The sequence below is a fragment of the Daldinia caldariorum genome (genome assembly GCF_022478825.1).
Source record: "Daldinia caldariorum strain CBS 122874 unplaced genomic scaffold F4812scaffold_22, whole genome shotgun sequence".
Classification (NCBI taxonomy): Eukaryota; Fungi; Ascomycota; class Sordariomycetes; order Xylariales; family Hypoxylaceae; genus Daldinia; species Daldinia caldariorum.
The window spans coordinates 54892-82327 of record NW_025953058.1 but is presented as its reverse complement, the minus strand read 5'-3'; the positions used below and the strand labels follow the sequence as shown (position 1 = coordinate 82327).

The 27436-nt window shown below is 48.6% G+C and overlaps 10 protein-coding genes across 10 annotated transcripts in view; 6 read left to right on the top strand and 4 right to left on the bottom strand.

Annotated features, from left to right (window-relative positions):
• Positions 1-1679: 1679 nt before the first annotated feature.
• Positions 1680-3753, top strand: F4812DRAFT_463056 (uncharacterized protein; the record flags this gene model as incomplete). The annotated part of the gene is made up of 2 exons (XM_047938146.1): positions 1680-1779; positions 2045-3753. The coding sequence occupies 2 exons, from the start codon at positions 1680-1682 to the stop codon at positions 3751-3753; spliced, it is 1809 nt and encodes a 602-aa protein (XP_047786314.1).
• Positions 3754-4308: 555 nt separating this feature from the next.
• Positions 4309-5530, bottom strand: F4812DRAFT_444155 (ribosomal protein S8). Its single transcript, XM_047935470.1, has one exon. The coding sequence runs from the start codon at positions 5281-5283 to the stop codon at positions 4786-4788; it is 498 nt and encodes a 165-aa protein (XP_047786313.1). The 5' UTR covers positions 5284-5530; the 3' UTR covers positions 4309-4785.
• A 681-nt stretch (positions 5531-6211) lies between these two features.
• On the top strand, positions 6212-7716 carry F4812DRAFT_463054 (uncharacterized protein; the record flags this gene model as incomplete). The annotated part of the gene is made up of 3 exons (XM_047938145.1): positions 6212-6249; positions 6325-6491; positions 6569-7716. 3 exons carry the CDS (start codon positions 6212-6214, stop codon positions 7714-7716), a joined length of 1353 nt encoding a protein of 450 aa, XP_047786312.1.
• Positions 7717-10598: 2882 nt separating this feature from the next.
• On the top strand, positions 10599-12407 carry F4812DRAFT_218971 (uncharacterized protein). The gene is made up of 2 exons (XM_047930423.1): positions 10599-10998; positions 11063-12407. Exons 1-2 carry the CDS (start codon positions 10882-10884, stop codon positions 12284-12286), a joined length of 1341 nt encoding a protein of 446 aa, XP_047786311.1. The 5' UTR covers positions 10599-10881; the 3' UTR covers positions 12287-12407.
• An 840-nt stretch (positions 12408-13247) lies between these two features.
• Positions 13248-15270, top strand: F4812DRAFT_218877 (MFS general substrate transporter). Its single transcript, XM_047930422.1, has 3 exons — positions 13248-13545; positions 13740-14293; positions 14442-15270. Exons 1-3 carry the CDS (start codon positions 13397-13399, stop codon positions 15089-15091), a joined length of 1353 nt encoding a protein of 450 aa, XP_047786310.1. The 5' UTR covers positions 13248-13396; the 3' UTR covers positions 15092-15270.
• Positions 15223-16380, bottom strand: F4812DRAFT_444140 (flavoprotein-like protein). Its single transcript, XM_047935469.1, has one exon. The coding sequence runs from the start codon at positions 15920-15922 to the stop codon at positions 15449-15451; it is 474 nt and encodes a 157-aa protein (XP_047786309.1). The 5' UTR covers positions 15923-16380; the 3' UTR covers positions 15223-15448.
• Positions 16381-18024: 1644 nt separating this feature from the next.
• On the bottom strand, positions 18025-20519 carry F4812DRAFT_444125 (PLP-dependent transferase). The gene is made up of 2 exons (XM_047935468.1): positions 19399-20519; positions 18025-19314 (listed from the first exon to the last, which is right to left on the bottom strand). Exons 1-2 carry the CDS (start codon positions 19897-19899, stop codon positions 18598-18600), a joined length of 1218 nt encoding a protein of 405 aa, XP_047786308.1. The 5' UTR covers positions 19900-20519; the 3' UTR covers positions 18025-18597.
• A 279-nt stretch (positions 20520-20798) lies between these two features.
• F4812DRAFT_444123 (uncharacterized protein) lies at positions 20799-24986 on the top strand. The gene is made up of 4 exons (XM_047935467.1): positions 20799-21488; positions 21554-21666; positions 21723-22013; positions 22071-24986. Exons 1-4 carry the CDS (start codon positions 21334-21336, stop codon positions 24740-24742), a joined length of 3231 nt encoding a protein of 1076 aa, XP_047786307.1. The 5' UTR covers positions 20799-21333; the 3' UTR covers positions 24743-24986.
• F4812DRAFT_444121 (uncharacterized protein) lies at positions 24987-26392 on the bottom strand. Its single transcript, XM_047935466.1, has one exon. The coding sequence runs from the start codon at positions 26080-26082 to the stop codon at positions 25156-25158; it is 927 nt and encodes a 308-aa protein (XP_047786306.1). The 5' UTR covers positions 26083-26392; the 3' UTR covers positions 24987-25155.
• Positions 26393-26497: 105 nt separating this feature from the next.
• Positions 26498-27436, top strand: part of F4812DRAFT_218810 (GTP-binding family protein) — a 2930-nt gene continuing 1991 nt past the window's right edge. Inside the window, exon 1 of the mRNA XM_047930420.1 lies at positions 26498-27310. Within this exon, the coding sequence (XP_047786305.1) occupies positions 26604-27310 (707 nt within the window). The 5' untranslated portion in view covers positions 26498-26603. The remainder of the gene's footprint in view (positions 27311-27436) is intronic.

Here is a 27436-nt window from a genome sequence, read left to right as displayed (position 1 = left end):
CGCCATGCGCTATGTTTGATTTTCGCATATCTGTTCTGTTTTGTAGGTATTAAGTAGGAAATGAACTCCTTCGGACGGCAATAACTTCGCACACACGCGTCCGTAGGAACAATTAGGTACGTAGGAGCAATACGACGATGCTATGATGCTATGATGCTATGATGCAACGGTGCTACGATGCTACGTGAGATCAGTGATCTTAGCAGAAAGGAGAAGTTAGATAAGGTAAGTAAGGTTAGCTACATCCTACATCCCCGTGACATCTATTGAAATTCATTGACCTCGTTGTCGGTTATCAATCTTGGGTTCCTAAGTTGTCTACCAGGTTAAACCGTACCTAACCTTAGGTACGGATATCCGTAGGTACCTAGGTATGTACCACATGTCCGCGGGTATGTACGACATTGAAATTGAACCACGATATGACCAGGCTGTCAAACCGTCAGACCAGACGTTCATACGAACCGTACTTTAATATTTCTGTGTCCCAATTCAATGTTCCCGCTTCCTCAGGTCGCCTCGGTATGCCGTTAGACACGTTTTGGGACTTCATGCAAACCCCTGAGCCCCACTTTATCCAAGCGCGAAATAGCGTGTGTACAATACCGTAACCTACCTAACCTAAGGTATCTACAGGCTTAGGTATCAAGGTACAGATTAATAAAACCCCCCAAAACAGTACCTACTAATTTGTATAATACCCAAGCGTTGTACGGATTATGTATAATTAGGTTAGGTTAGGTACTTACCTCAGGTACAATCCAATACGCCCGTAGGTATCCACCCTGCCTAGCAAATGGACCTAACTGGGCAATTTGATTAAAGGAACCAGTCTCTTGCTGGTCACTTCTAAGGCCCGCCTAGGCCGTGCCTTATTATTAGGCCACATACCACCAAATAATTCTAAAGCCGTCACCACTTATTAAGTTCCCTCCAGTTACTCGTTACCTCTCTTTAAAGCTTTTCCCTCCTTAATAAGGGCCACCTTTTTTTTCAACAACTGTATTATTTATTTTACAATTGTATAGTTACATCTTCGCCAAACTGCGTGCGAATTTATAATCCCTCCCCCCCTTTTTTTCTTTCTTTCCCATCTTAGTTGCAGCATTTTGTCTGTTGAATTCTAAGATAGAAACTATGAAGGGTAACCTATAACTCAAGGTTGATATTCGCGTTAAGTCCAACTTTGTCTTTATAGTTTCCTTATCTTCGATACCCCTTAAAAGCTTTACCTCTGATGTACGACTTCAACGCGACCTGACCTCGTTCGATAAACTTTATTACTACCATACCGGGCAATAATATCTCAAGTTAATCCTCTTTATCGTTTTCGCAAAGCTCAATTCGACTCCAAATTTCTAAGGCCCAGGACAAATAAGCCAGCCGCTGGACTAGGACCGCCAGGCAAACCAAGGAAGATCCAACAGGCAAACCCATTCCATCCACCAGCCGATAGAGGAGAAAAGAGGAAAAGAAAAAAAAAGAAGAAAAAAAAAAAGAAGAGAAAAAGCAAAGAAAACTTTAGGGCATGCCATCCATCCTTACAAACGAAATCTGCACTTTCCCGCGGTGACAATTGTTGATCTATGATCGGTAGCAACTGATTGGTAGCAACCGATCGGCTCCCTGCTTTTTTTGCTCTTCCCATAAAACCTTGGAAAGGCTCATCAATCGCAACCATGTCGGGAGTCAGGAACCTCCGTGCCATGTTCGAACAAAAGGGTGAGAATAACCCTCCAGATCGAGGAAGATCTCCTGGTCCATCCGGTGTTTCAGTTGGTATGGCGCCTCTCCTGTAGTCGAGACAACTTGGCTTGTTAAGACATCGCCTACTCAAAATCTCAAAATTCCTATCATAAATATACCCCCCAAAGTCAACCCAGTTGTTTTCTTTGCTCAAATTCCACAATTATATCGTCATCCCCAACTCCTAGCTCTTTCTTGGCTACGTCATCATCATCATCATCGTCTTGTTTTGTTAAATCTCCGAACGCTTTACTTCCTTTAGTCGCTATAGCTAACATCGCCTTCTCTTTCTCAGCAGGATCTCCCTCTCCTACTCATTCGCCTCGCCCGCTTTCCAAGGTTCGGACTACCTTTGTGGCGATTGAAAAGGACGGTCGGTTAGGGTTGAGAAGAGAGCCCAGTGGGGATTCGGTCTCTGTTTCTAGCCAGAAGCTCAGTGACGCTACTGACGCTACTACACCACAGCCGGTGCCCGAGAAACCAGAGCCCTTGGCTGAGAACATGGCTAAGAACGTTTCGGCCTTTAAAGCGAATTTGTCTCAAGAATCTATCCCAGAGTCGCCAGTTCAAGCCGCCCCTCCTAAGTCTCCCACGAAATCTTCTCCAAAGAAGCAGAGCTCGAGTCCTCCTCTGGCTCCGAACCCAAATCCAGACAAGGTAACAGATGAGGAGGAAACAAGGACGAAATTACGACCAGGAAATCCGACAGAGAAATCGGTGTCAAGGGGAAGTAGCGTAGCGCCAGCGAGTGGACGTAGTAGCGCGTCGACAAATAGCAGCAAGACAAAGACCGCTACCGCCACTAAACCCGCTCCCAAAGCTGTTTCTACCACAGCTAAGCCCGTGTCTAAAGCTCCCAAGTCGCCCAAGACTCTTAAGCCAGCGAGTAGCACTGCGAAGCCTACTTCCAGTACTTCGAGCCTGGCTTCTCAAAAGAGGTCTACTCCTGCATCGTCCAGAGAGCGCGAAGCGCCTAAAAAGGCGGCCGCTACGACTGCAAAGCCGGCAGCTACATCTACCAAGAAACCAGCATCCCTCGATCTCCCATCATCGGGGGCCGGGTCTGTAAAGCCAAAGGCTAAGTCGCCGACTCGGCCAGTCAAACTACCGTCATCTTTGACGGCGCCCACTGCGGCTTCCGCTTCCAAGCTTGGAAACAGCACCGCAGCTCAGCCTCCTAGACAGTCTCTGTCGCGAGCTTCTGGTAACGCTCAGCATCACAACGTGAGTTCTACTACATATAGGTCGCCTAGCAGGCAAAGCCTATCTAGTTTGAGCACTACATCTAATACGAATGGCCTGAAACGTCAGACTTCGGCTGCTAGTCGACCACGCCCTAGTTTTGGGCCTCCTCCGAAGCCAACGGCTAGAGATCACCCGATTATTAAGAGGGATGGTCACGTCGACGAAGGGTTCCTCGCGCGAATGATGCGCCCAACTGCAAGCAGTTCCAGCAAGACTGCTGATAAGGCGCCAGTGACGCCACCCCGAAAGCCGACTACACCCTCAGCCAGCCAGAAGAGGGTAGCGGCCAAGGATGGTGAGGGGATCGCGAAGAAAGCGGTGTCCAGAGTCCAATCTGCAACGAACAAGGCTAAGGCAGCAACAGAGAGCACAAAGCCTGCCGACAAGAAGACCCCATCAGCAAAGGAGGTTGCTCCAGTCGTCGCCCAAGCTGAGACGGCAGAAGCAGCTATCGAAACCGCCAAGGTTTCGGCCGATACTGCTATCAAGGAGGGCAGCGTTTCCTCGGAAAAGTCTTCCGAGCAAGTGACGACGGTTCCCGCCGTTACTGAAGACCCAGAGAAGGTTGAAGACATTGAGGATGTAGTTCAACCGGCACTAGAACCTGCCGCTGAGATATACGCGGCTAAGAGCGAAACCGGAGATGTACAAGAAGAGCTGCCCGTATCTGAAGGTGCCAATGAGGTCGTTCCTCAAAGCGAGGCTGCCGAAACGACTGAAGAGGTAAAGGCTGAGGGACAGCTGATAGGGGAAACTTTCTAGGTGCGCGAGACCTTATGATAGATATCACCTCAATATGCCCGATGAAACCGGTCAGATTTCTGTCCAGCTAGCTGTAATAAACAGATCTGTTGAGCCGGTAGAGGCAGGAAAAGAAAAGGTCCCAAATTTGTTTGTATTCGGCCCGGCGCAGATGATACCTTTTTTCTCTTAAAAATCCATTGGAAGCATATGGGGATTCTTTTCTGTTCCGTTCCCTCGCGGTGCGCACGGCATCGCTTGCGGAGTTGGTTGATAGGTGGTAGGTAGTAAAAATACCTATTAGCATACCTCCTAGGTTAAACTGGTCTTTATGAGTATCTATCTGTTATGTGTATTCGTCGTAAGCCTGAAAGTAGGGAAGTTCATTAGCGTATTAAGGGTAAATAATGAAAAAAATAAAATAAAATAAACAATTATATAATATAACCAATCCTAGTTCTAGTATTAGAGTATGTTGTAAAGGGGGTAGCTGTATGTTCATCGTGTTGTTTGATAAGACTTTAATATGAACATTTTCATCACGAGTGGCGTTGTTGATTCCCCTATACAGATGCATTGCAGTTTGTCAAATCGGATAATTTATGATATGCGAGTATGTATAATACAACTAAGTACGCAGACGAATAATTGGCGTCCATTTCTGCTTATTTTATGTACATGAAGCCCCTCTACCATTTTCCGCCTGCGTATCCTGTTTTACATCTTGTCTACCGAACGTTGGCCGCCGTGCAGGCGGCCTCTAACGGTCGAAACCATATGTATAGCGTGTCTTGCCGAGACTCCGTAAACATCATTTGAGATGCGGAGTATGTGCTCATCATCTCGTAGACCAGACCCTCTCCTAACCCCTTTCGAACGAGACGAATTCTGTCGATATTCACCTCTCCTCACCCTTGATATATCATCCTCCCCGCTCCGAGTGCGCAGACAAGTTGTTATACGTAAAACTCCCCGTTGCTAACTCCAGGTACCTTAGGTAGACAACTACCTGTTACGGAGCATCGTCCAAGTGAATCGAATCCAGACGACGGATCACGGGCCGATCCGGCATAGCAAAAGACCACCGACTTTGCGCTCGACGGCCTCGCGAATATCCAGGGTACCCGCGTCGGTGGTGAGGATGATGGACTCGCCGAGGTTCAAGCCGCGGTAGCCTTGGGCGTCGAGACCGCGGGCGAGGCGCTGCAGCTTGTTCAGCTTCAGGTTGAGGGGCTTCTTGGGGGTGGTCAGGGGGGTCATGTATCCGAGGACGGGCCGGCCGCCGGCGCCGGCGTTGTACTTGAGGCCGAGCCACAGGCGCTGTTTGGCCACGTTGGCGGTCGTCAGGGGCTCGGGCTCGAAGGTCGTGATCGTGGCCGGGTCCGGCGGGCGGGTCCCGCCGCGCGTGACGAAGGAGATCCAGCCCATCCGGTGCAGGACGAGCGCGACGTTGAGGTTGTATTTTGTGAGCGGGACCGAGGTTATGCCTAGACGTGCCCGCGACGCATTTGTTACGTGCGAGCACATGTTGACTACATTGGCAATACCCATCTTGGCGAGAGAGTGTGAGAGAGAGAGATTTGTTGGCTCTATGTGTGTGTGCGCGATGGGCCCCCTGCCGGGCTCTCGATTCGGACTCGACAGTAAAAATTCGGCGGATTCTGATTTTTGGGGGGATCCTGGGTGGGTAGGATAGCCCCGTTGTCTGCGCTTCGAGGGATCACAACGGCGAGGAGGATCTTGGAAGAAGATGGAAGTAGGAATTGAAGCTATCGCCAAATCCCAGAACCGAAAAAAAGATGTGGGTCTCAATCGATTCCAAGAAAGTTTAGGCGGATAATCACAGGGCCGATTTCTACCTCCTATCGATAAGGATAAGTCAATGCCCCCCATTGGAAATGGAAATGGCCGGAGTGGATCGCCTAAGCTCTCTTTTATTGGCTATCTGCATTACCCCGCCATAAGGTAGCAGCTTGCCTAACGGTCTGACGGTTAGCAGCTTCTAGCAGAAGAGTGGGCGGTTAAGCGCCGAATGAACTCCCATTTCCGCACATTCTGCAGACTGCAACCCGGCTGGCCCGGCCGTCCCTCTTTGATACCTGGGTCGGGAAAGGGCCATGGAAATAGCGAAGGTCGTACCACTGGCAGGTGGTACCTAAGGCTAATAAAGGTCAGGTATTATTTTAGAAGTGGCATCTGTCGCAGAAAAATAATCGTCATTTAGTGGTGAGCTTTTTGGAGAAGCAAGTTTTACCTCTCCAACTTTTTTTTTGTTCCTTGTTTCCATTTTCTCCATCTTTTGTCTCAAGTGAATTTGAAGCTATCGTCAGTTCCTATAAACCGTACGGATAACACAATCGAGGCTGGCCTCAATCATTTTCCGTCTCTTTTTTTCTAACTTAATTCACCCGTAATTATATCATTTCCTCTTCCTCAGTTTTAGTTATAAATCACTATCTGTTAGTCTTACGCACTCGAGATGGCGGTTCGACCTGGTGAGGAGAATGTTGCAACTCTGTAAGTGCCCAAGTAGCCAACAATTTCACAGTCCATAGTACAGTTCATAGTAGCTCACAATCTCTCATTCTATAGCTTCGGAGATGTTCACTATTTCTACGGGCCTCCAGAGGCGAACCCGCCTCACCACCGCTTTGACAAAGGCTCTTATGTGTACTTGTTCGAGAATGCGAATGACCGAAGAGCGCGGATTGAGATCGCGAATCACCCAGGCACAGAAGATCAAGATGCCTTTGACGGATGTAAGGATACACTCAAAAATCACTATTTGCCGTACCGCGTCTATTTTAACCTTGGCCTAACACTCCTCACCCTATAGATCTAGATAGAACGAGGATTCAGTATTCGTATAAGCAACAATGTCTCGTGAACATTTTAGTCGAGGGCGTAGCCGGTCCGCCAATAGACCAGAGTCAATGGCATCTTCCAACGTACGATCCGCGCAATGAGAATAAATATCACTACAAACTACATTCTCTCGACATTTACTTCTGGACCCATGGAGACGCCCTACAGTTTGTCAACGGCATAAGGAGGGTTCTGCCAGCATCTCAAGTAGATGTCGCTGACGAGCCTGCTCCACCACCGCACCCGTATGGCCAGTCTCAAGAAACGAATGCTCTAGTCCAGAAGCTAGAGAATGTTGCCATCTCAGATCCCAAGTATTCAAGTCCCAAACCAGCACCGCAAGGGATACCTACCTTCGCACCTCCTCCAACCTCGGCAGCAACAGACGATAGTAAGAGTACCTCACCTCAAAACTTTGTTCCCATAGCATATAATCCCGCTGCCCCGGCGGCTGCGGAACAGAGGATACACCGGGAAAAGACTCCTCCGCCTGAGGACGACGGTCAGGATCCTCTCGCCGCGGCTGTGGCTCGTGACCACGTTCCACCATATACTCCTGGGTATGGCGCAACAAACTTCTCAGCTCCCCCAGGTGGTCCCGGTATTCCTGGGCCTCCTCAAGTGCATCCCGGCTTAATAAGTCCTGGTTTAGTAAGCCCGGGCTTACCAACACCCGGAGTTACGAGTCCAGGCTTCCCGCCGAGTCAATTCGGACATCTGCAACGTTCAGCTACAGTTCCGGTCTCTGGCTTGGCATCGCCCGGTCTCGTGAGTCCATATGGTGCTAATTTTCCCGGGTCGCCCGGGTTCGCACCTCCGCCACCACCTCAGAACATGCAGCACCACCCCACTCCGCCGCCTGTGCAAAGCCCTGGCCTGCCGCCAGCACCGCCAGGTGGATATTCCAATTACGGCTACAGCAGTACGCAGCAAGCACCTGGGGGTGTCGACTATAGTATCCACCAGCAGCTATACCGGCCAACGGAGCAAGAGCACTCCGCTAAGTACGGTGTGTACAAACCCAAAGTCGAAGGTCAGAGCCGGCTAGGCCAGAATGCGGAGCGGCTAGAGAAAGGCGTTACGGGGATGCTGAAGAAATTTGAGAAGAGATTTGGCTGAATATCTATGCATGAGAATATTTGCGAAATGATCTAACTATCTGGATTATTGTCTTTTTAGTTGTTCGTCTTGCTTTACTGATATAGGCATGGGTTAGGTTACTATGTATGCTATTAGGAAGTTTCGCCTATTGAAGTTGCAGTGCTAGCTTGGCTAGGAGAATCAACCAAGAGGTGAAACATACCTAACTAACCTCGAACAAATTTGGATTAAAAAAAAGCTTTACAAACATTATAAATACTACCTAATAGACACACTATTAGCATGACGTGACATAATGACCCGGCTTCGAGCTGTAGATTTACCCTTATATCATGATGGGAAAAAACAAATGAGAAGCCTACTGTGCGTTCATGAATAAGTCAGACGACGTGGTTTGTTTAATACTTCTGGTTCTGATAATGATTTGAATAATATATGCTTAGCTCCCTCAAAACTACGAATGGAGGGACCCTACCGGAGACGAATTCCCTTTTTGGACGTAGGACTTTGCATCCACAAGCCTAACTGAGAGTCAGCAAGACGATAGCTGCTGGTTTGCCAACGGGATGGGCTGTACCTGATGTATGTCTCACCGCCAAGCTGTAATACATTGCCGTTTTCGAAGTTCCAAGTGGTGATACGTAGTAAATCATGCCGTGCGTTTTAGGCAAGGAGGCTTGTGTATGTGTGCCTCACAGTAATGCGTAGCTCTCTGACTCCCTTTAGCTTGAGCAACGGCACCTAAATAGGGCATTGCGAAGTAAGGGATTCCGATTTCGAATTCAATTTTTGGAATTTTCCACCTACAGTGGTAATTGATATCTTGTCTTTCCCGCAGCCGCAGTCACTGCCACTGTCACGACGACCCGGATTCCCTAGGTTAAGCTAAGGCAACACGCAGCTCTGCCAAGATCGGACTGGGGAGTGGGGTGGACCATGGCGTTTCGCAGATGCTACCTTAGCGCAGGGAAAATTCCCAGGGACCCGGCAGCCCTAGCACGAATCGACCGGGGACGGAGATTCACAATCGTGACAAAGGCACGGCTCGAGAAAGGGTAGGGTATGGACCCAAGGAGGCGCAGTGGGAACTTCAGTGAATCCACAGCCACGTATGGCCTTGTACCTATGCCCTGTACAATACGGCCCTGTACGGCCCTGTAAGGCATGTTATACATGAGATAGGGCTAGTACGTAGTAAAATGATTTTATGAACGTTGATCAGGAAGGAGAATATCCGCCCAGACAGGAGATGAGGTACACGAGCGAAAAGCGAACGAGAAGAATTTGTCAATTTGTGAACTCTTTTCCTGTAGGCTCTCAGGTAATACACGGACCAGATAGGCCAGGCAACCCGATGACGGCCGAGGCTTCGTATACAAACTTCTCGTGTCGAGAAACGTTTTGTCCGGGACGGCACAAGGTCAACTTTATTTTTACCACGAAAGAAACATTGCGGGGGTTATACGTGCATTTACACTAATAACACTTATACTTACCTACACTTCTATGTGATAGTATATGTAAATATGGTCAATTATCTACGATATATATTAGCCCAGATCAATTGGTATGTCGGCATCCTCTTTATCTTCCTAATCCTCGAGTTATCGAGAATTAGATCCACGGATCGAAACCACGTTACACCTAGGTAACTGGTTAGGTCGCTCTTGGAACTGCGGACTGGGGAACCTAGTCTGCGTTTTGAGGGATTCAAGAATAATCAGCCTTAACAGGGCTAAGAAGTTAAATACGGCAGGGCGGATTTTTCTTCTTCTTGATAATAGTGATTCATGATTTTGCTTATCCCATGATATATGATATAATAACTCCTTGCTACATAATGCAAGTAGACAATTTGAATTATACAAGTCAGGTAAATATAGAATAAGGTAAGATGCCTCTTGGTAAAGACAAGTGAGGGAACCTTGGAAATGTTGATCTAAGAGAACTAAAATAAAATAAATAAATGATAGGATAGCTTACCTGCTCAGGTAGGACTTAGGTACCTGAGTAAGCTAAACAAATGTCTTAGCCCATCTAAGACAAGTTAAGACATGTAAATTGTAACCAACTAACCTACCTAGATGGTACCTGCTAACCAGCCAACAGGCGCTTGCCGGGACTTCGGTGTAGTAACCTAAATCTTTATTAGTCAAAAACGCTCAAATAGAAGGGTCGAGGCTATCTCCATTGAAATACCCTTGTCACACCACTTGTGCCTGCCTTTAGGTCCTGAAGAGGCAACCTGATGCATGTGGTAAAATCAATGCTAGGTTACCTACCGGTATTGTATTGTACATAATTGTACAGGCACTAGTATTTGAGGTAAGTATTTGCATTACCTAGCGGTAGAGGGAGGTACCTAACCTTCTAGGTACCTAAAGTGTTATAACCATCTTATCTGCTTATGTATTGTACTTCGCTTTTCCCCCACTCTCCGCCAGCAGCTGCTTCTTGTATCTGCGGCTTTCCCGTCTTCTTCTTTTCTATCTACGTCTCCATCTCCACCTCCACCTCCACCTTCATTTCTAATTGCTATCTGCTAAGGTATCTAATAATATTTACTATCTCCTACCTCGTGGCTTGTTTGCAGTTAAATACCTATTACTGCTTCTAAACATCGGACGGCTGTTAGTTTACTTTTCCGTACTGGCATATCCACTATATTACCGGCGCTTAAGCTCAAACCGCACACTAGGTCCGAAGATCATTAACTATTTTGTCCATCTTCGCCGAAGCCTGGATTGAAGAGCAGCTACCATTGTACATTTCTTCGTGAACTCGCGAAGCCTTGGGATCATCTACTCATCCTTATTATCTTTGGATTAGGAATTGTTGGATTTAGTTTTCGCAAAATTGGCTGTCCCCTATTAACAAGATCGGTCTGTCGTGAGTAGTGTGATCATCACAACATTCGAGTTTGATCTTCGCCAACTTTGCCGCTATCTTCCCCATCCGTGCCCGCCTGCACCAATCCCGACCAAGATTGCCTCTTTGGAATTACCGTCGACACAACCCATTCGCTTTGCCGTCATTGACTAGTTGCGGCTTTTTGCCGTCGTCAAGCGCACAGCGCTCATCCTGAGATCGCCTTGGGTTTGCTGGGTGCCAGCTCATAAGTTCGGGTGCGTCCCGACGGCGTCGCAAAATAGCAGATTATAGTCACTCGTTTATAACCTCACTATGCTACTTCCAAATCGCATTCCTCTTCCCCTTAGATCCGGTGCCAGTATGCTGGCATCCAGAGATACCGGAAGCCCTGGGGTTCAGGATAATGCACCATCTCAAACAGTATTCGTGGTAAGTTATCTTTTATCAGTCCTCCTTACTTTGATTAGCTGTAATAACAGCATATCTGTTACAGATCATTGGCATCCTAGGTGGTATATTACTGGTCGTTACTTTGTCATTCTGCTTTTACCGCTATAAGTCGAAATTCGGATTTGGACAGACAGAACGGGGAAAGTACCAACCAACAAGCGATACTGAGACCGTTGAGACGACTGCCCGGAATAGAAGACAGCGAGATGGCCACTCGGATCCTAGCCTCTCAGTCTCGCAAACGAATCAAACCAGCGCGGTGTCACGGGTGGATAGAAATACGTCTATTCGATCCGTCATAACTCTCCCTGCATATATGCCGAAGGCGAATGAAAATGAGCAGGTTATTGGCCGCGAGGGAGAACGCGACGGCGTTGACGTCGTGGTAGAATATCCGACTGCTGAGGAGTTAGAGAGCATGCGGGACGAAGAGATGGAGACATTATTCCAGATCCGATTGGCAAGAAGACAAGAGCGTGCCGAACGGGAAGAGCGGCGTCGCTTAACACAAGAGGCGAGGGCTCGCGGGGATTTGAGGACATTAGGCGATTTAGCAGCTCAAAGACGAGCTGCGCGTGATAACAGCGCCGTGGATGAGTTGCGCGATACGTACGGGCAGATTAAAGAAAGGAGACAACGTGCAGTCTCTAGTGTCAGCTACCATGAACTTGGGGTAGCGCAACTCAACGGTACGAGAGTCCGCACGAGTAGTCACGGGAGCGAAGGTGTAGGATTATTGTCAGATGCAGCCAGTATTGCTTTATCCACACGCTCGCCCTCGGGGCTATCTCACCACCGAGGTCGTAGCGCCAGCTCCGTTCTTAGCCTCGATAGTGATTTTCCATCCCCTGGGCTGAGGTCTGGTGCATCTACGCCACGGATAGGAAGTAATCACACCCGAGCCGGATCGAGCCCCGAAATAATCAGCGAAGCGGATCTAGGCGACATCGAAATGCCTCCACCGGACTATGAGGATGTCAGCTTAGATGATGCAAGATCGGGAGCTGCGACACCTCTCTTTAATGAACCCCCACCCGATTACACGGACCCTGCGCGCGGTCACGAGCGACGGTTAAGCGCACAGACTGCGGATAGGATGACAGAGAGCGAAGATGGCGCGACAACGAATACTGCACATGAAACGACTACGAGAGGAGTAGGCGGCGTCCCGCAGTTGCCCAGTTTACGGATTGGGAGATTACCGCGGATTGTAATCGAACCATCAACAGCACATCCCAACAACAACCCCGACAACCCCGACAACTAGATATCTCCTTTTTCTATAAAAGACAATTCAAGCTCGCAGTTTATGGATAAACAGCAATAGCAGCAGCAGCGGTGGCGGCATACACACGCCCACAGGTTGTGCGAGACAACACTAATTCAGCACATTGTATAAACTGTCGCCAAAGATAGTATGCGGTCAGAGAGCTATGGGCCAAATTCTTAATTTGTTAGTATTTGACAGCCCGATCTATATTTGAACAATTTTGAAATATAGCGGTGACATGAGACGGAATGAATGTTGTATCATTTCTTGCAAGGCGCCTTGCTGTATAAGGTTCATTTTGGAACTGAGAAGTGCCGAAGGCTTAAGGTGGGAATTTCCATCTTTCGTCTTCATGAAGCCCAACTTGGGACATAGATGCCTAGCTGGTAGTAGCTATGATATATATACCAGTTGCTGGGCTATTTACCGTAGTTCCCATTCACAGTTTAATCGCCTCTCGTTCATATTGGATGCCAACTCTGAATCTTTACCTATTACAGGATCGTTTCCAGTTTACCATATAGGTTACCGGGGACTTTTATATATTGTAACCTAATGTCTTCCGAGTCATATTTTAAAATTCCTTTTTAAAGGATGGCGAGCATAATAAAATTCCTTTTTTTTTTTAAAAAAAAAAAGGCTTGCCCCAACTAAGCAAGTGATCCAAAATGAAAGGTGGTATTATCACAGTCCTAGCGCTTAATGATACGATCTCCCGATAAATAAACAGAAGAAGAGTTATTGTCCGATTAGTAATTAACCGCGGACCGAAATCCCCATCACTGTCTTGCATCAATATGCCTAACATGATACAATAGAGGGTTACGGATGTAAGATACGGATTAGTCAAGGGGCTTTATAAGCCAGAGCATATATAATTATCTAAATTCCATTTCGAGTCTTACGTCCCTATATATTATTACTATTACTTTCTCTGCGATTTTGTTCTCGGTGGGTTAGAGTTGATAGTTCTAAGTAGGTGGTGAGAAGGGGAGCCCGTGGATAAATACCTAAGGGTTGGAAGGTCTGGAACTATTGACGACTTTCTCTAAAGCCGGTAGAAAAAGGATAATATCAGAGCCGCAAGCGCGGGTACCGAAGGCTACTATGGAAAAAGAAAACCACACCGAAAATGATAGCAACCTGGAATCGCAGATCGGGACGGAGATCTTCGAGGGCTCCGTAGACCGCGCTGAAGATGTGGAGACGAAGTCTCCTCCAAAGACGGCGGCGCAGAACACTCTTGATGTTCCGGAGTATGTATTCTTTTTTTTTAAAAAAAATTACTTTATCTTAGATCCATATCTCTTCTCCATGACACATCTTCCCCGGGTGCTGGCTTTATGGACTTACCTGGCTTTCTCCTATACTTACTCCGGAAACCCCCTTCTCTCACATAAACACTCCTATTCAACGTTCAACGAAATACCTGCTAACGTCATATAACCAGCGGTGGCCTAACAGCATGGCTCCAAGTCCTCGGGGCCTTCGTCGTGATGCTCTCGAGCTGGGGCCTCATCAACTCGTTCGGCGTGTACCAGACGTACTACGAGACGTCGCTCCTGGCGTCCAGCTCGTCGTCCTCGGACATCAGCTGGATCGGGTCCGTGCAGGGCGCCCTCCTCAACATGGGCGGCCTGGTCTCCGGCCCGCTGTTCGACGCCGGCCACTTCCGCGCCCTGACCCTCGCCGGCTCCGCCCTCGTCCTCCTCGGCCTCTTCATGACCTCCCTGTGCCGCTCCTACTGGCAGGTCCTGCTCGCCCAGGGCGTCGCCGTCGGCGTCGGCTGCGGCTTGCTGTTCCTCCCTTCCGCCGCCATCCTGAGCCAGTATTTCGCCCGCAGGCGCGCGCTCGCGCTCGGCTTGCAGTCCGCCGGCTCGCCGATCGGGGGCATCGTCTTTTCTATCCTGTTTAGTCGGTTGCAGCCGCGGATCGGCTTTGGGTGGGCGACGCGTGTGATAGCATTTATTCTGCTTGGGCTTCTTGTCGTGCCCTTGGTGTTCAGTATGTGGTTTTTTTTTTCTCCTTTTTCTCCTTTTTTTTTTCCAATCGTCTTCCTAATCTCACCCCTATAGTAAGGTAAGAACATAGCTAGGTAGGTTAAGTACCTAGGTAGGTAGCTTATCGGCTGACTTGACTTTTACTATTGCAGTGCGCCCGCGCGTTGCGCCACCCCGGCATAAGCGTGCTTTCTTCGACCGCGACGCCGTGCGCGACGTGCCGTTCCTGAGCTTCGCGGTCTCGGGCCTATCGGCGTTCATGGGGATGTACGTGCCTTTTTTCTACCTGCAGCTGTTTGCGCTGCGGCGCGGCATCGCGAGCGCGGACTTGGCCGCGTACCTGGTCACGCTGCTCAACGCCGGCAGCGTCTTCGGGCGCATCTTGCCGAACTTCGTCGCCGATTACCTCGGCTCGATGAACATGCTGGCGGCGATGACCCTCGGCGCCAGCGTTCTGGCGTTCGGCTGGCTCGGCGTGGACGACCTCGGGGGCACGATTACGTTCGCGCTGCTCTTTGGGTTCTTCAACGGCGGGGTTACGAGCCTGCCACCCAGCGCTGTCGTGTCCCTCACGCCGGATCTTGGCCGCCTTGGCACCCGGATGGGTATGCTGTTCGCGTTTATCGGGATCGCGGTCTTGGTCGGCACGCCGATCGCGGGCGCGATTCTGAAAGATGCGGATGATGATGGGGCTTGGAAAGGGCTGGTCGGATATTGCGCTGCGACGTTGTTTATGGGGGGGCTCGGGTTTGTGGGAACGCAGATATTGCACTTGAGGAGGGAGAGGAATACAAAGGTGTGAGCCTTATGTCGGGAAATGGCTCATATATTGTCCAGCTAGATGAAGGCTTCATATTATAGCTATCTAAGGTATGTTTTTACATATTTGAATATACAGACAAAAAAAATTCCGGCTGACAGTTATAACTCATATCGAGTCCTCACAGTAAAGAATGGATTATCCATTTAGGTCTTCAAACTATTCTATTTATTTGTCCTGATTATGATATCTTCCAAGTTGGTGAAATTACATTATTATGCACTTCGTAGGTAAACCGCAAGGCCCTTCGCTCTGCTTCTTTTCTTTCTTTCCTTCTGTCTGTGCGACAGGAGCAGGAGTGGTAGCAGCTGGCTTCTCTTCCTCTTTACTGTCATGTAGTCACGCCGATCCGGAAGCGAACTTAGCGACGGTCTTGTAGAACTCAGCACCCTGGATCTCGGCGATGGAGATCTCCTTGTCGCTGGGCTGGCGCGAGCCGTCACCCGCGGAGAAAGTACCAGCACCCCAGGGACCACCGCCGTGGACCTCAGAAAGGTCGGTCATAGTGCCGAAAGCCTTGGCGTAACCGAAGGGGACGTAGATGATGCCGTGGTGGGCGAAGGTGGACATGGCCGCCAGAGCAGTCGACTCCTGACCACCACCCAGAGAGGCGGTCGAGATGAAGAGACCGGCTAGCTTGCCGTAGAAAGCTCCGCTCTGCCACTGCTTTCCGGTCTGGTCCCACCACACACGCCACTGTGCGGGGAAGTTTCCGTAACGAGTCGGGATACCAAGCAGGAAGCCGTCGTACGACTCGAGAGTGCTCGGGTCGGACAGGACCGGAACATCAGCAGCCGGGCCAGGCGCATACATCTTGGCCAAGACCTCCTTAGAGAGGGTCTCGGGGATCCTGCGGTTTCTCGGTTAGCAGATAATAGGCAAGGGGATCGGAAAGCGAGCAAAGGCGCCTACTGGAAGAGATCAGCGGTGCCGCCGGCCTTCTCAATGCCGCGCTTTTCGGCCTCGGCTAGCTTGCGGACATGGCCGTAAGTGGAGTACTATAGCAAGACACACATTAGTCGCTGCAATGCTAGGAAATCACAACTCGAAGTGGAGAGGAATTTCGAGACGTTCGGGCGTTCGACTCAGTTAAGTCATGAATCATGACAGGTATGGAGTCTAGGTTCGGTCTTCATCGGGGATGTTCCAAATCCTTTCCCCCTGCATCCAAACGGGTCGCCCAAACGCCCTCGACCTCGGTAACTGTGTAGAATAGGGGAAGAAAAGAAGAAGAAGAAGAAAACTTACATAGACGATAGCGATCTTGGGTGCCATTGCGAGTTATTAAAGGAAAATAGGGGTATCGGGGTATCTAGTTGCTGCGCTTGATGAAGAAAAGAACAAGAACTGAAACTGTGAGACTTATAAGTATATTAGGGGATGAGGTTGAGATCACTGTAGTATGTTGAGCTGTGAATTTGTTACAAAGAGTAATAAGACATATTCAACGACGGCAGCCCGTCGACTTTATACTCGTATTTACCTTAAAGTACCGCTAAGCTAGTGGGTTCCGTCGACGGGGAGAGGTGGGGATGGCGTGCTTCTAGTTGCTTTTCCTGCTTACCTCTTTTCTTTATCATCGATTAATAATAATACGACTACGAGTTAAAGCATCGTGTCATGCTAGGTATGGGGGGGGATATGTCGCAACTGAGTTCGATCCCATTCGGCGGGTACACATTAGATACGGTTTGAAGTTCGATCTAGGTTAGTTAATCTTTCTCCTTGGCTTCCTGTCTCATTTACCTCTCGCTTTCATTCTTCTGAACTACCCCAGCGAAATGTCTGTCATGATCCCCACACCTCCAACGGCATAAGGTTGATTGCCGAGAAGTTTGTATAGTCGCAGTAGCGCCGCATCCCAAACCAACTTACCAGTTGATGTGTACCTAGGTAGCTTATGTTCTATTCGGCCACCAAAATAGGTCATGTCCCCCTAATGTCACCTTGATTCGATGTAATCATACTTGATTGCTTCGTAAGTACAATACTTTATTAGATGTTAAGCTAGGTACCTAGGTAGGTATAATTACGAACTACCCAAACAGCGATCTAGTATTCACTTGTCAACATGCAACGACTTCGTGATGTAACGGTGAGATACATGCATAGGTAATAAACCATACATCTAACAGTCTTCTTCCCTTATTAGTGTACTTGCAGATTTCTTAGTACGAGGCATACAGTTGAGTCTATCGATGCACTGTACATAAATAGTACAACCCCATACAAATTGAAGTTACCTATTAGTTCTCTCTCTCTCTTTTTTTTTCTTTTTTTTCCTTTTTCCTCATTGTCCCAATCCGGGACCATTTCTATCGTCTAGGTTGCTGAATAATGGCTTACGCCCGCTCGCGTAATTCTTATGCGATTCTGGAAAATGGGACCAGAGTTCCCAGTATTCATGGATCTTTCTATGGATCTCATCATATCCTTTAGATCGGTTCGCTCCGCACCATCGTCAAACTAAGCGGGGGAATTAACCCTGCAACGACATGTACCCGAAGATTGGGTCGGGAAAACCCTAGTATGTACGAAGTAGTGCTTTGCTTATTGTCGTCCCTGTCAGCCTGTCCGGCTTGTAAGCTTTCAAAAATGATAAATCAGCATCATCTAATCAGAAGCTCTCGATTGTATTGGGTAATGCTAGAATAATCTACCTGCCTTCACTGGGCTGGGAAAATCCAGCCATCCTGAAGCTCGTGATTCAATGCTAGGTACGGTACCCCATCGTATATCTGTGCCTTGCTGAATTTCAAATGCTTTAGAATCTAAATTCCCATATATTTTCCCGTTTATTTCATTATATATTATATAACCCATTCCAACATATCTTATTCCTACCATTTTCTACTCCTTGAGTAACAGACGAAAACTTGATCTTGTATACACGCAAAGACCGAAAAAGTGACGTCTTTTTTTTTTTTTTTTTTTTTTTTTCATACTCCGTACTTATTCTTTTCTCTGCATCCCGCGGAAAGATGTCAATCTAGAGTTGTATTGATGCGGTATTGCTATCTTACCATGCTACTTTGTCATGCTACTTAGATTACCGGCAATGTCGTCGCAGTGCAGATAGACAGCTTGCCCTTGTTCCCACCCTCTCCCTCCGTACCTGCTACCAGGTTACATAGTAGGTCACAGTTCGGAAGCTGGGCAAATGTCCAATCCGGCGAATCGGAATCGAGACTCCATAGGGTGACAATATCTTCTTCTAAAGGTGTTGAGGAGGTGAAGTTCATATAACATATAATCGAGCGTCTCATAACAGGTACCAAAGATAGACGCCAATGTTAGGTTAGGTGCTTACCTACCTCCTAGGTATGTTTATACATGTGCCTGCTTTTTAATTATTTTCAGATTTGTATTCTAAATGAAACCTTGACTGTGGTATCCATGATGCGCATGTGTGTTCGCTTCATGGTAACTTGTTCAATGTACCGCGGTTAGAAGGAAGTTTATTAATTACTTTAGTACTCGGTTAGTTCTCACTGAAGATAGTCTGCGAGATATGAACCAAGTTTTTCTAATGCGTGGTGAAGTACCTCCGTCTCGCTCACATAGCCAATACGAACAAATCCAGCAAAGGACGAGGTCTGGTCGTATTCAAAGCACCGAGCTCCAGGTAAAAACATAACTTTGGTCTTATCCAGAACATCCTTACAGAATGCCTCATCATCGACTGGATTCCCATTCTTGTTTTTGAATTGCACGAAAGCTGTAGTTCCTGCCGTCGGCCTCACCCAGGAGCACACAGACGAATGGTCCTGGATAAACCGGTCTAGAAGTTTCAGGTTTTCCCTGGCAAGGGAAATGTTCCGCGCAAGAAGATGCGGCCGGACAGAGGCGCTCAAAGCGTACCGCGCGATCTGGTCGTCAAGCTGTGACACGCTAATCGTAGTGTAATCGCGAGCGGAGGCGATGGCTTCCATGATAGAAGCATCTCGCGACGCAATCCAGCCGACTCGAATACCGGCTAGAGCCCACGCCTTAGACATGGAACTGGTAGCTATGGCCCTGGGATAGCCTATCAATAGCACGGACGGCGGGATAGGGCCTGACTCTAGGCTGTGGAAGAGCGGCCTGTAGACTTCGTCTGAGAATAGGATAATGTCGCGTTTTCGCGCAAAGTCGATTATCTTTTCCAGGACCACTTTGGGGGTTGTGGCTCCCGTCGGATTATTGGGATTGTTAATGACAATCATCTAGAACCGGTCAGCTGGATGAAAGAGTGAGGTATGTTACGGGAGTTGCTGAACCAAAAAGAAATATCGAAATACGTTAGGTACCTTCGTGTTATCCTTGACCAAGCTGTCAAGCTCAGCGACATCGGGTACATACCCATTCTCTGGCTTTAGCTTCCATAGGGAAACTTCAGCCCCTAATGATTCAGGGATAGAGTACAGCTGTTGGTAAGTTGGAAGGACGCAAATAACGTGATCCCCCGGCCCAACGAGGCTATAGAAAACCAAGTGGTTGGCTGATATGGCCCCCTGCATGACAATAACGTCCTCGGTAGATAGAGGAACGGTAGTTTCGGGGCTAGCATCTTCGTTATACAAGGCCGCGATATTCCGGCGTAGCTCATCCGATCCCCGGATGGGGCCGTACGTCATGGGTCTAGAGGTATCGACGAGCGGACGAGCATTGCTGTCCGGGTTGCTGTTAAACTGTGCAAGTTGATCGATCGAAATAGACGAGCAGCATGTTTCGGCAATGTTAAGTACTCCCGGGGTTGTCTCGTACCTGTCCATCCATTGCTCCACCTCGAACGCTGGGATTTTTACCATTTTAATTATTGAGTTAGGCTGATCTGAGTTATAAGCCCTAAGAAGTTCTACGCTGGTTCTAATAAAGCCTCTGGAAGGCAGCGAGACTTTTATGCGTAACGGGCTTTAACGATAATTTAGACGTCACAACAAGAAACATGCGTTATCGTAATGGGCACAACTCGGGTATGGTTGATGATTGATATAGTATATATAAACTTGCTGAGTGGAATTTCCATTAGTATGTTTTTTTGTTTTTTGTTTTACTGCATCACGAAGGGCGCGTTATGGGACTGTAAAGGCGGTGCTATTCGGGATATGCAGGTACACATTAGAGGTCTGTTTCTGTTACTTGGTTGCGGATAGGTACGACGTGGAATTCAAGTCTTTACCTAATGGAATATGAGACGAATTAGGCAGGTTACGGTGATGATACTCTATTCTATACCTGCTGCAGGATAACAAATAGATACCGTATTAGTTAAAAGGAAGAGGTAGCTAATTGTATTAGTTATCTAGATGGTTACTCCTAGCAATATTATACAATTATTATTACTTTGTTCAAAAGAAAATTTGAGAGATGTTCTTTATTTTATGTTCATAATGTTGTAGTTTGATGAGAGAACTATTGCAGGTAGTCTTATCACTATGTAAGTCAGTTGCTCTTAATAGGTAAAATCGTGGTGTTGGTATATCTGGTGGTCGGGGAAGATCTTAAAAAATCCCCGATAATCTCTCATATGGATATTGGGGAAAAGGTACCTTGCCTTGGTACCTAATCTTTAGCGTTACCTAGCCCAGCGCGGTTGCTCAGGCACCGCCCAGTGGTTTACCTCCCTGTCTCGGTCGGGTCCACTTCCCATTTCCCGAGCTCGGTTCCTCTATTGCGACCGTTCCTGTGCCTCTCTCAACTCTTCCAACTCTCTTATCTCACATTCAACTTGCTTTGGCGAGTCATCATCATCCGACTTTATAGTCGGTAGCATTTTGAATTAATTAATTAATTCCCCTTCTATCTCATCGTATTTCTCCATTTTTCTTCCATTCATACCATCCACTACATTGTCCTCGTGATCTATCGATATCAAATATCATCAAATCATCAAATCCCAGCGCTGACATCACCCACGCGCGGCTAGCTAAGGCCAGCGAAGCATCAGCCCAGCCCGCCTATCCAACGTTCGGGTAGCAGCAAGCAGCAAGCAGCCTGGAGTTGGTGTAAAGGTGCGCGTGGCGCAGTCAGCTGGGCAGGCAACCAATCCAAACCGATTCGCTATCCCGCTCTAACACGCTGTCTAAGAGCCGTTGTCTTGGAGCTTTCGTGGGGTTTGTATTATAACTTGGTTTAATGCAGCAGCCTATCGTTCACTCCCGTCTTTTCCTTTCGTCAACATTGCCAAAGTGAATCGAGAAGGGTATCCCACCATTATCCATCACTTCGTGCCTCATCGGCAAATGTTCATCATGTCGCCGCCGAGTATTCGGCTTGCGGCCCTCGGCTTGCTCTCCTTATCATGTCTTGTTGTCGGCCAGAAGAACTATACCCAAATCGACGCGATGCGAGCGCAACTAGCTCTCTTTGGTGACCGACCCGCTGATTGTCCTCCATGGTATTTACCCATCCCAATTATATCTTGCTTATCTCTTTCGCACGTTGACTTATTTTTTTATTTAGTTTTAACTGCCTCCTTCCGGCCTACGAATGTGGCCAGTACGCCGAATGTAACGAATATAACGGAAAATGCGAGTGTCCGGCAGGATTTGGAGGCGATGACTGCCTTGAACCTAGTACGGGTCTCTCTGTAGCTACAACTTCCCCTCGATTTACGCTGACCATTTTATAGCTTGCGGCTCGCTTGCGCGTGGCAAAGATCGACCGATAAGATCCGGCGATACCTGCGAATGCGACGAAGGCTGGACCGGAATTAACTGCAATGTCTGTACCCAAGATAACGCCTGCGACGCTCTTATGGAGACTGGGGACGGTGGAGTCTGTTACCAAAACGGCGAGGTTGTAAACCAAAACCACCAGATGTGCAGCGTTACGAACGAGAAGATCCTTACTATGCTCGAGGGCAAGATACCTCAAGCTACCTTCACCTGCGAAAGAGAAACGGGCATATGCGACTTTCAATGTAAGTGAAAAAAGAAATTAGGATGAGGCGGACTGCGCGACTGATCATGTCAACTAGTCTGGATTGATCGACTCGAATCTTTCTATTGTCACCTAGAGAACTGCGAATCTACCGCAGACTTCACCTCGGACCAAAACAGTAGTTACTACAAGTGTCCCGACGTCAAATGCGGCTGTATTAAAGATCGCATGCTTTGCGGCGCTGAGGGTTCTATCGACTTGACTGAATTCCTTAAAGTTGAAGTCCATGGTCCTGCTACTTTCAACTGTCTACAAGAAAATGGTGGCATTAATAACTGCAAATTCAAGGAACCTGCCCTGGATTGGATGGTAGAGAATTTCTTTGGCGACAAAAGTATTGAGCTGGAATGCCGCTCTGGCGAGTGTCTCTACCATACCCAGGTTCCTGGTTACGAGCGTCCTATCAAGAAGATCAACACACCCTTGATTGCTGGCGTTATTGCAGGATGCTCCTTGTTTCTTGTTGCCGTGGTCTTACTTATTTGGTATCTCTCTCACCGGCAGTACCGATATGGACCTATTCACCTTGACGATTCCGACGACGAATCTACTAAGCTGATGATTGATCATAAGCCGGCGTCACTCTACTTCGAGAATGTCTCCTACAACCTGAACGGAAAGACTATCTTGAAGGATATCAAGGGAATCGCGCATCCCGGGGAGATCACGGCTATCATGGGCGCTTCAGGTGCCGGAAAGACCACGTTCCTTGATATATTGGCCCGTAAGAACAAGCGCGGCCAGACGTCAGGAGACTTCTACGTCAATGGTGAAAAGGTCACAGATGCCGAATATAAGAGCGTGGTTGGCTTTGTCGATCAAGAGGATACCATGCTACCGACCCTTACCGTACACGAAACAATCCTTACCAGCGCCCTACTTCGTCTTCCGCGTGGAATGGGCCGTGCCGCTAAAGAGCAAAGGGTTACCGAAGTCGAGAAGCAGCTTGGTATCTATCACATTCGTGATTCTCTAATCGGATCAGAAGAGGGCAAGGGTAGAGGTATTTCCGGTGGTGAGAAGAGACGTGTTAGTATCGCCTGTGAACTTGTTACTAGTCCTTCAATCCTTTTCCTGGACGAGCCAACTAGCGGTCTAGACGCTTACAACGCGTTCAACGTCATCGAATGTCTCGTGATACTTGCAAAGACGTATAAGCGAACTGTTATCTTCACTATTCATCAGCCACGCTCGAACATTGTCGCATTATTTGATCGATTAATTCTCCTCGCTCAGGGAAAGACTGTATACTCCGGCCCCTTTTCTCAGTGTCAAGAATATTTCGACCAGATTGGATATAGCTGCCCCCCTGGCTTCAACATTGCGGATTATCTTGTTGACCTTACGATGCATGCTGGTTCTTCTGGTACCTTCGACGACGGATCTCTTGTGAACGATGTTGCGAGCGTTGGCCCTAGCAGTACGATGGCTGTCAAATCTATCTCGAGCATCTCTGGTGCTACTAGCATCGCTGAAGACAGCTCGACTGAACCGTCCTCAAGCCGACCAAAGGGCAAGCGCAAAGACTCGGTTAGGGCAAGGCAAGAGCGCGAACTGTTTACCAGAAGGAAGAATACTATTGATACGGCTGCGTCTTCCGACGTGGAAGAGGAGATTGGATCGTATAAGCTACGAAGACAACCTGCCGGCAGCGTTCCTCAAGTTGTTGTCGAAGATGTCCATGATTTTCCACCATCTGCTGAAACCAACCTCGATAGCCTCGTTCAAGCTTATGTCGAATGCGACATTGCTAACAGCATACACGAAGAAATCCAACAGGTTGTGGCCAGCGCTCGCCTTGCCAACGGCCAGAATGGCAATGCGGGAAGTGGTACTCCTAACGGTAGCGCAATTGGTCGCGGTTATGCTCGTGTCGGTTATGTGACCCAATTTATCATCCTGTCGCAAAGAACGTGGAAGAATCTCTACCGCAACCCGCTCCTCATGTTAACCCATTACGCTATCGCCATAGTACTTGCAGTTTTATCGGGATATCTTTTCTATGGTCTCACCGATGACATTCCTGGATTCCAAAATCGGCTCGGCTTGTTCTTTTTCCTTTTGGCACTGTTCGGCTTCAGCACATTGACCAGCTTGAACGTCTTCGCTTCTGAGCGGCTTCTGTTTGTCCGAGAGAGAGCGAACGGCTACTACGCGCCCATCACGTATTTCATCTCGAAGGTTCTATTCGATATCATCCCTCTTCGGGTTATTCCACCAATTCTAATGGGTGCCATTATATACCCAATGACGGGATTAGTACCGGACACGGCACATTTCTTCATATTCATGCTTGTTCTCGTACTATTCAACCTGGCTGCTGCATCCATCTGCCTCTTTATCGGCGTGGTTTGTAAAGATGCTGGTGTCGCAAACTTGATCGGCAGCCTGGTTATGCTTTTCTCCCTGCTATTTGCTGGCCTACTCCTGAATCATGACGCAATTCCCGCCGGGGCACTTTGGTTACAATCCCTGTCCATCTTCCACTATGGCTTCGAAGCCCTCATAGTTAATGAGGTTCTCAAATTGACCCTTGTGGATAGGAAATATGGACTCGACATCACTATTCCTGGTGCGGCTATCTTAAGCTCTTTCGGTTTCAATAACGGATCGAAATGGATGGATATTATCAACCTCGGTGTGTTCGCTGGTGTGTTCGTGGTGTTAGCGTATGTTGCCATGCATTTCTTGCTCGTAGAGAGACGGTAGAGTTGGTACCTTACCTTAGGTACCTAGGTAGGTAGATAGGTTAGGTACGATTGAGAAAGTTTGGGAAACAGATGTAGAATTATGTTGGAGGTACCTAATCTAGCAAGGCACTGGCCAAATTGGCATCTGATGCATTGCCTCAATATTTCCTGCATAGCTTGGCAACACTTGAGCTGGATAGCTCAAGGGCATACGAGGTTTTACTCAGGGCGTTCAAGGTTTAGGGCATATACGATATTATAGATGATAAATGTCGTTTTATACATGATGCAACTCTCGTGAAGCCGCTTAATTTACAAGTATAACCACGGTCGCTTTGACGGATGAATCTAGTAGTTCTCGTCCAAAGATCAATGCTGTGATCTACAAGTCATATATCTACAATGTGTGCCGCTCTTTTGAAGAAGTCATGACTAGAATTCGTCCAGCTTACCACCCGTCAACTCCTCAGCAACCTCCTTCTGCCTCTTGAGGGTTCGAGTCTTCTCCGACTCTAAGTTTCTCACTATCTGGCTTGTGTTACGAGCAACATCGTTGAGCATGCTAGCGACAGTCTTAGGCCTGCCTTCCTTATCCCAAATATTGGTAATTTCGGTGCCGGCAGCCGCCACGCCCTTCCAGTAGTCAGGGGCAAAGAGGCGGTCAACTTCCTCCTCGAGATGTTTCTCGTCGATGATGAAAGATCGCGCCCTCATGTACAGCTCCTGAATAGCGTCGCGACGGGCATCGCTCTTCTGTGCGGCTATGGCCTCAGTGCGTTCGCGCGACTCGACGGCCCGCTCGAAACGCTGCGGGTCCGGATGGACCTTGGTCTGTAACGTGCCGGCGTTGATCGAGCCGCGGGTTAGCCGGTCGTCCTCACGCTCGGGAGCGGTAGCGGCGGCCCGGTTGGCGGCTAGCCTGGCGGTCTGGCGCTGGAGCCTCCGAGTGTCGAAGAGCTGCTTTCGGGAGTACAGGGCGCGGATACCCTCGCGCATGTTCTCTCGACGAGAGGCGGCTATCTTGCGCTTCCAGGCCTGGACCTCGGAGCGCGGGGGCTGCTTGGAGCGCTCCGAGGAGGGTTCGGGCGCGGACCGCAGGAACCACTCGTCCTGGGGCTTGAGGTGGCCATCGCGCTTCTTGAAGATCTGCCGCGGGATGGGCAGGTGGCCCTTGACCGGCTTGAGCTCGCGCAGGGCTTCGATGGACTGGTCTTGCGGCGGGTTCGGCACATTTATGAAGAGGGGGGACTCCGGGGGGATCCGCTGTGAGGGTCGGCCGGCGGTGGAAGAGAAGAGGGCTCGCGATACGGGTCCTCCTCCTCGTGGGAGGAGAGCCGGCCGGGGGAGTAATGGTGGCATCCCGGCGAAGGGAGGGGGGTTCGATGTGGGTGTGCCGGTGGGCACTTTTATTATTATCAGGACGGAATCCCCTCAGCTAATTGTGGTCATCAAAGCTTTTGTTCCCGAACTTCCTTCGATGTCGACAATCTATCGCAATCGTCGGCGTCGGAATTCGGACTATGTAGGTAGTCTTGTGTTGAAATTGCTTCGGAAAAGTTACATGCAAAGAAATTGAGGGAGACCCACTTTCGATAAGTTCGGGTTCAAGAAGCTGTACTATGTACTATGTATCTCCGTGTAAGTGGGGGAGAGTTCCAAGGTTTCTGTGGGTAAGTCTCGGCAAAATCAAATTTGTACGCCGACTTTTATTAGCGTGATTAGATAAAGTTAGATAAGACCAAAAGTAAAGGAAAGGGAAAAAAATCCAATTCTTTCTTCCCCATCAGCCATTTTCTTTTTTTCCAAATTGAAACTTTTTCACATCCCCCCCCACCATTTTCCTTCCCGCCATACCTCTCAAGCTCACAAATTTGAGCGCAATGGGTACTGGCAAGAAGGAAAGAAACCGGCTGGCCCGGCAGGGCAAGTCCGGTACGGGAATGGACAATATCAAAGTCAAAGGAGAGAACTTCTATCGCTCTGCGAAAAAGGTTAAAGCCTTGAACATACGGAAAGACGATGGAAAGCCCGTGCGAAATGCTGATGGCAAGATTATCCAAGCTGCCAAGTTCCAGTCTAGAGAAACACCGTCTGCTCGCGTCGAACCTAATAGGAAGTGGTTTACCAATACTCGAGTCATTTCTCAGGATTCCCTCACGGCGTTCCGTGATGCCATGGCTGAGAAGGCGAAGGATCCCTACCAAGTTCTGCTGAAGACAAACAAGCTTCCCATGAGTCTAATTAGAGATAATTCCGACACAAAGAATGGTCTGAAGCAGCACAAGGCTAAAATGACTATCGAGAGCTCGCCGTTCGCTGATGCTTTCGGTCCCAAATCTCAGCGCAAGAGAGTCAAATTGAGCGTAGCCAATTTGGAAGACCTGGCTGAAGACACCGAAAAGAGCATGGATGCTTACAAGGACCATCTCGAACAATTGAAACTATTAAGCGGAAATTCGGGAGTTGATCTTGAAGGGCCTAGCGAGGGTCAACGCGAAAGCGAAGACGCCCTCACTCTGGCTATCGAGCCGATTTTCAGCAAGGGAACTAGTAAGCGTATATGGAATGAGTTATACAAAGTTCTTGAGTATGTCAAGGTCTCATCGTTTAAGCCCGGCCGCCCCCGCGGGGGGGGGGGGGGGGGGGGGGGGGGGGGGGGGGGGGGGGGGGGGGGGGGGGGGGGGGGGGGGGGGGGGGGGGGGGGGGGGGGGGC

Bases quoted from the DNA above. Each gene is read 5' to 3' on its own strand.
- F4812DRAFT_444155 (XM_047935470.1), bottom strand. From the start codon at position 5,283: ATGGGTATTGCCAATGTAGTCAACATGTGCTCGCACGTAACAAATGCG.
- F4812DRAFT_218971 (XM_047930423.1), top strand. From the start codon at position 10,882: ATGCTACTTCCAAATCGCATTCCTCTTCCCCTTAGATCCGGTGCCAGT. The intron at 10,999-11,062 runs GTAAGTTATCTT...TATCTGTTACAG, and splicing joins CATCTCAAACAGTATTCGTG to ATCATTGGCATCCTAGGTGG.
- F4812DRAFT_218877 (XM_047930422.1), top strand. From the start codon at position 13,397: ATGGAAAAAGAAAACCACACCGAAAATGATAGCAACCTGGAATCGCAG. The intron at 13,546-13,739 runs GTATGTATTCTT...TCATATAACCAG, and splicing joins AACACTCTTGATGTTCCGGA to CGGTGGCCTAACAGCATGGC. The intron at 14,294-14,441 runs GTATGTGGTTTT...TTACTATTGCAG, and splicing joins TGTCGTGCCCTTGGTGTTCA to TGCGCCCGCGCGTTGCGCCA.
- F4812DRAFT_444140 (XM_047935469.1), bottom strand. From the start codon at position 15,922: ATGTATGCGCCTGGCCCGGCTGCTGATGTTCCGGTCCTGTCCGACCCG.
- F4812DRAFT_444125 (XM_047935468.1), bottom strand. From the start codon at position 19,899: ATGGTAAAAATCCCAGCGTTCGAGGTGGAGCAATGGATGGACAGGTAC. The intron at 19,315-19,398 runs GTACCTAACGTA...GACCGGTTCTAG, and splicing joins TGGTCAAGGATAACACGAAG to ATGATTGTCATTAACAATCC.
- F4812DRAFT_444123 (XM_047935467.1), top strand. From the start codon at position 21,334: ATGTTCATCATGTCGCCGCCGAGTATTCGGCTTGCGGCCCTCGGCTTG. The intron at 21,489-21,553 runs GTATTTACCCAT...TTTTTTATTTAG, and splicing joins CCCGCTGATTGTCCTCCATG to TTTTAACTGCCTCCTTCCGG. The intron at 21,667-21,722 runs GTACGGGTCTCT...ACCATTTTATAG, and splicing joins CGATGACTGCCTTGAACCTA to CTTGCGGCTCGCTTGCGCGT.
- F4812DRAFT_444121 (XM_047935466.1), bottom strand. From the start codon at position 26,082: ATGCCACCATTACTCCCCCGGCCGGCTCTCCTCCCACGAGGAGGAGGA.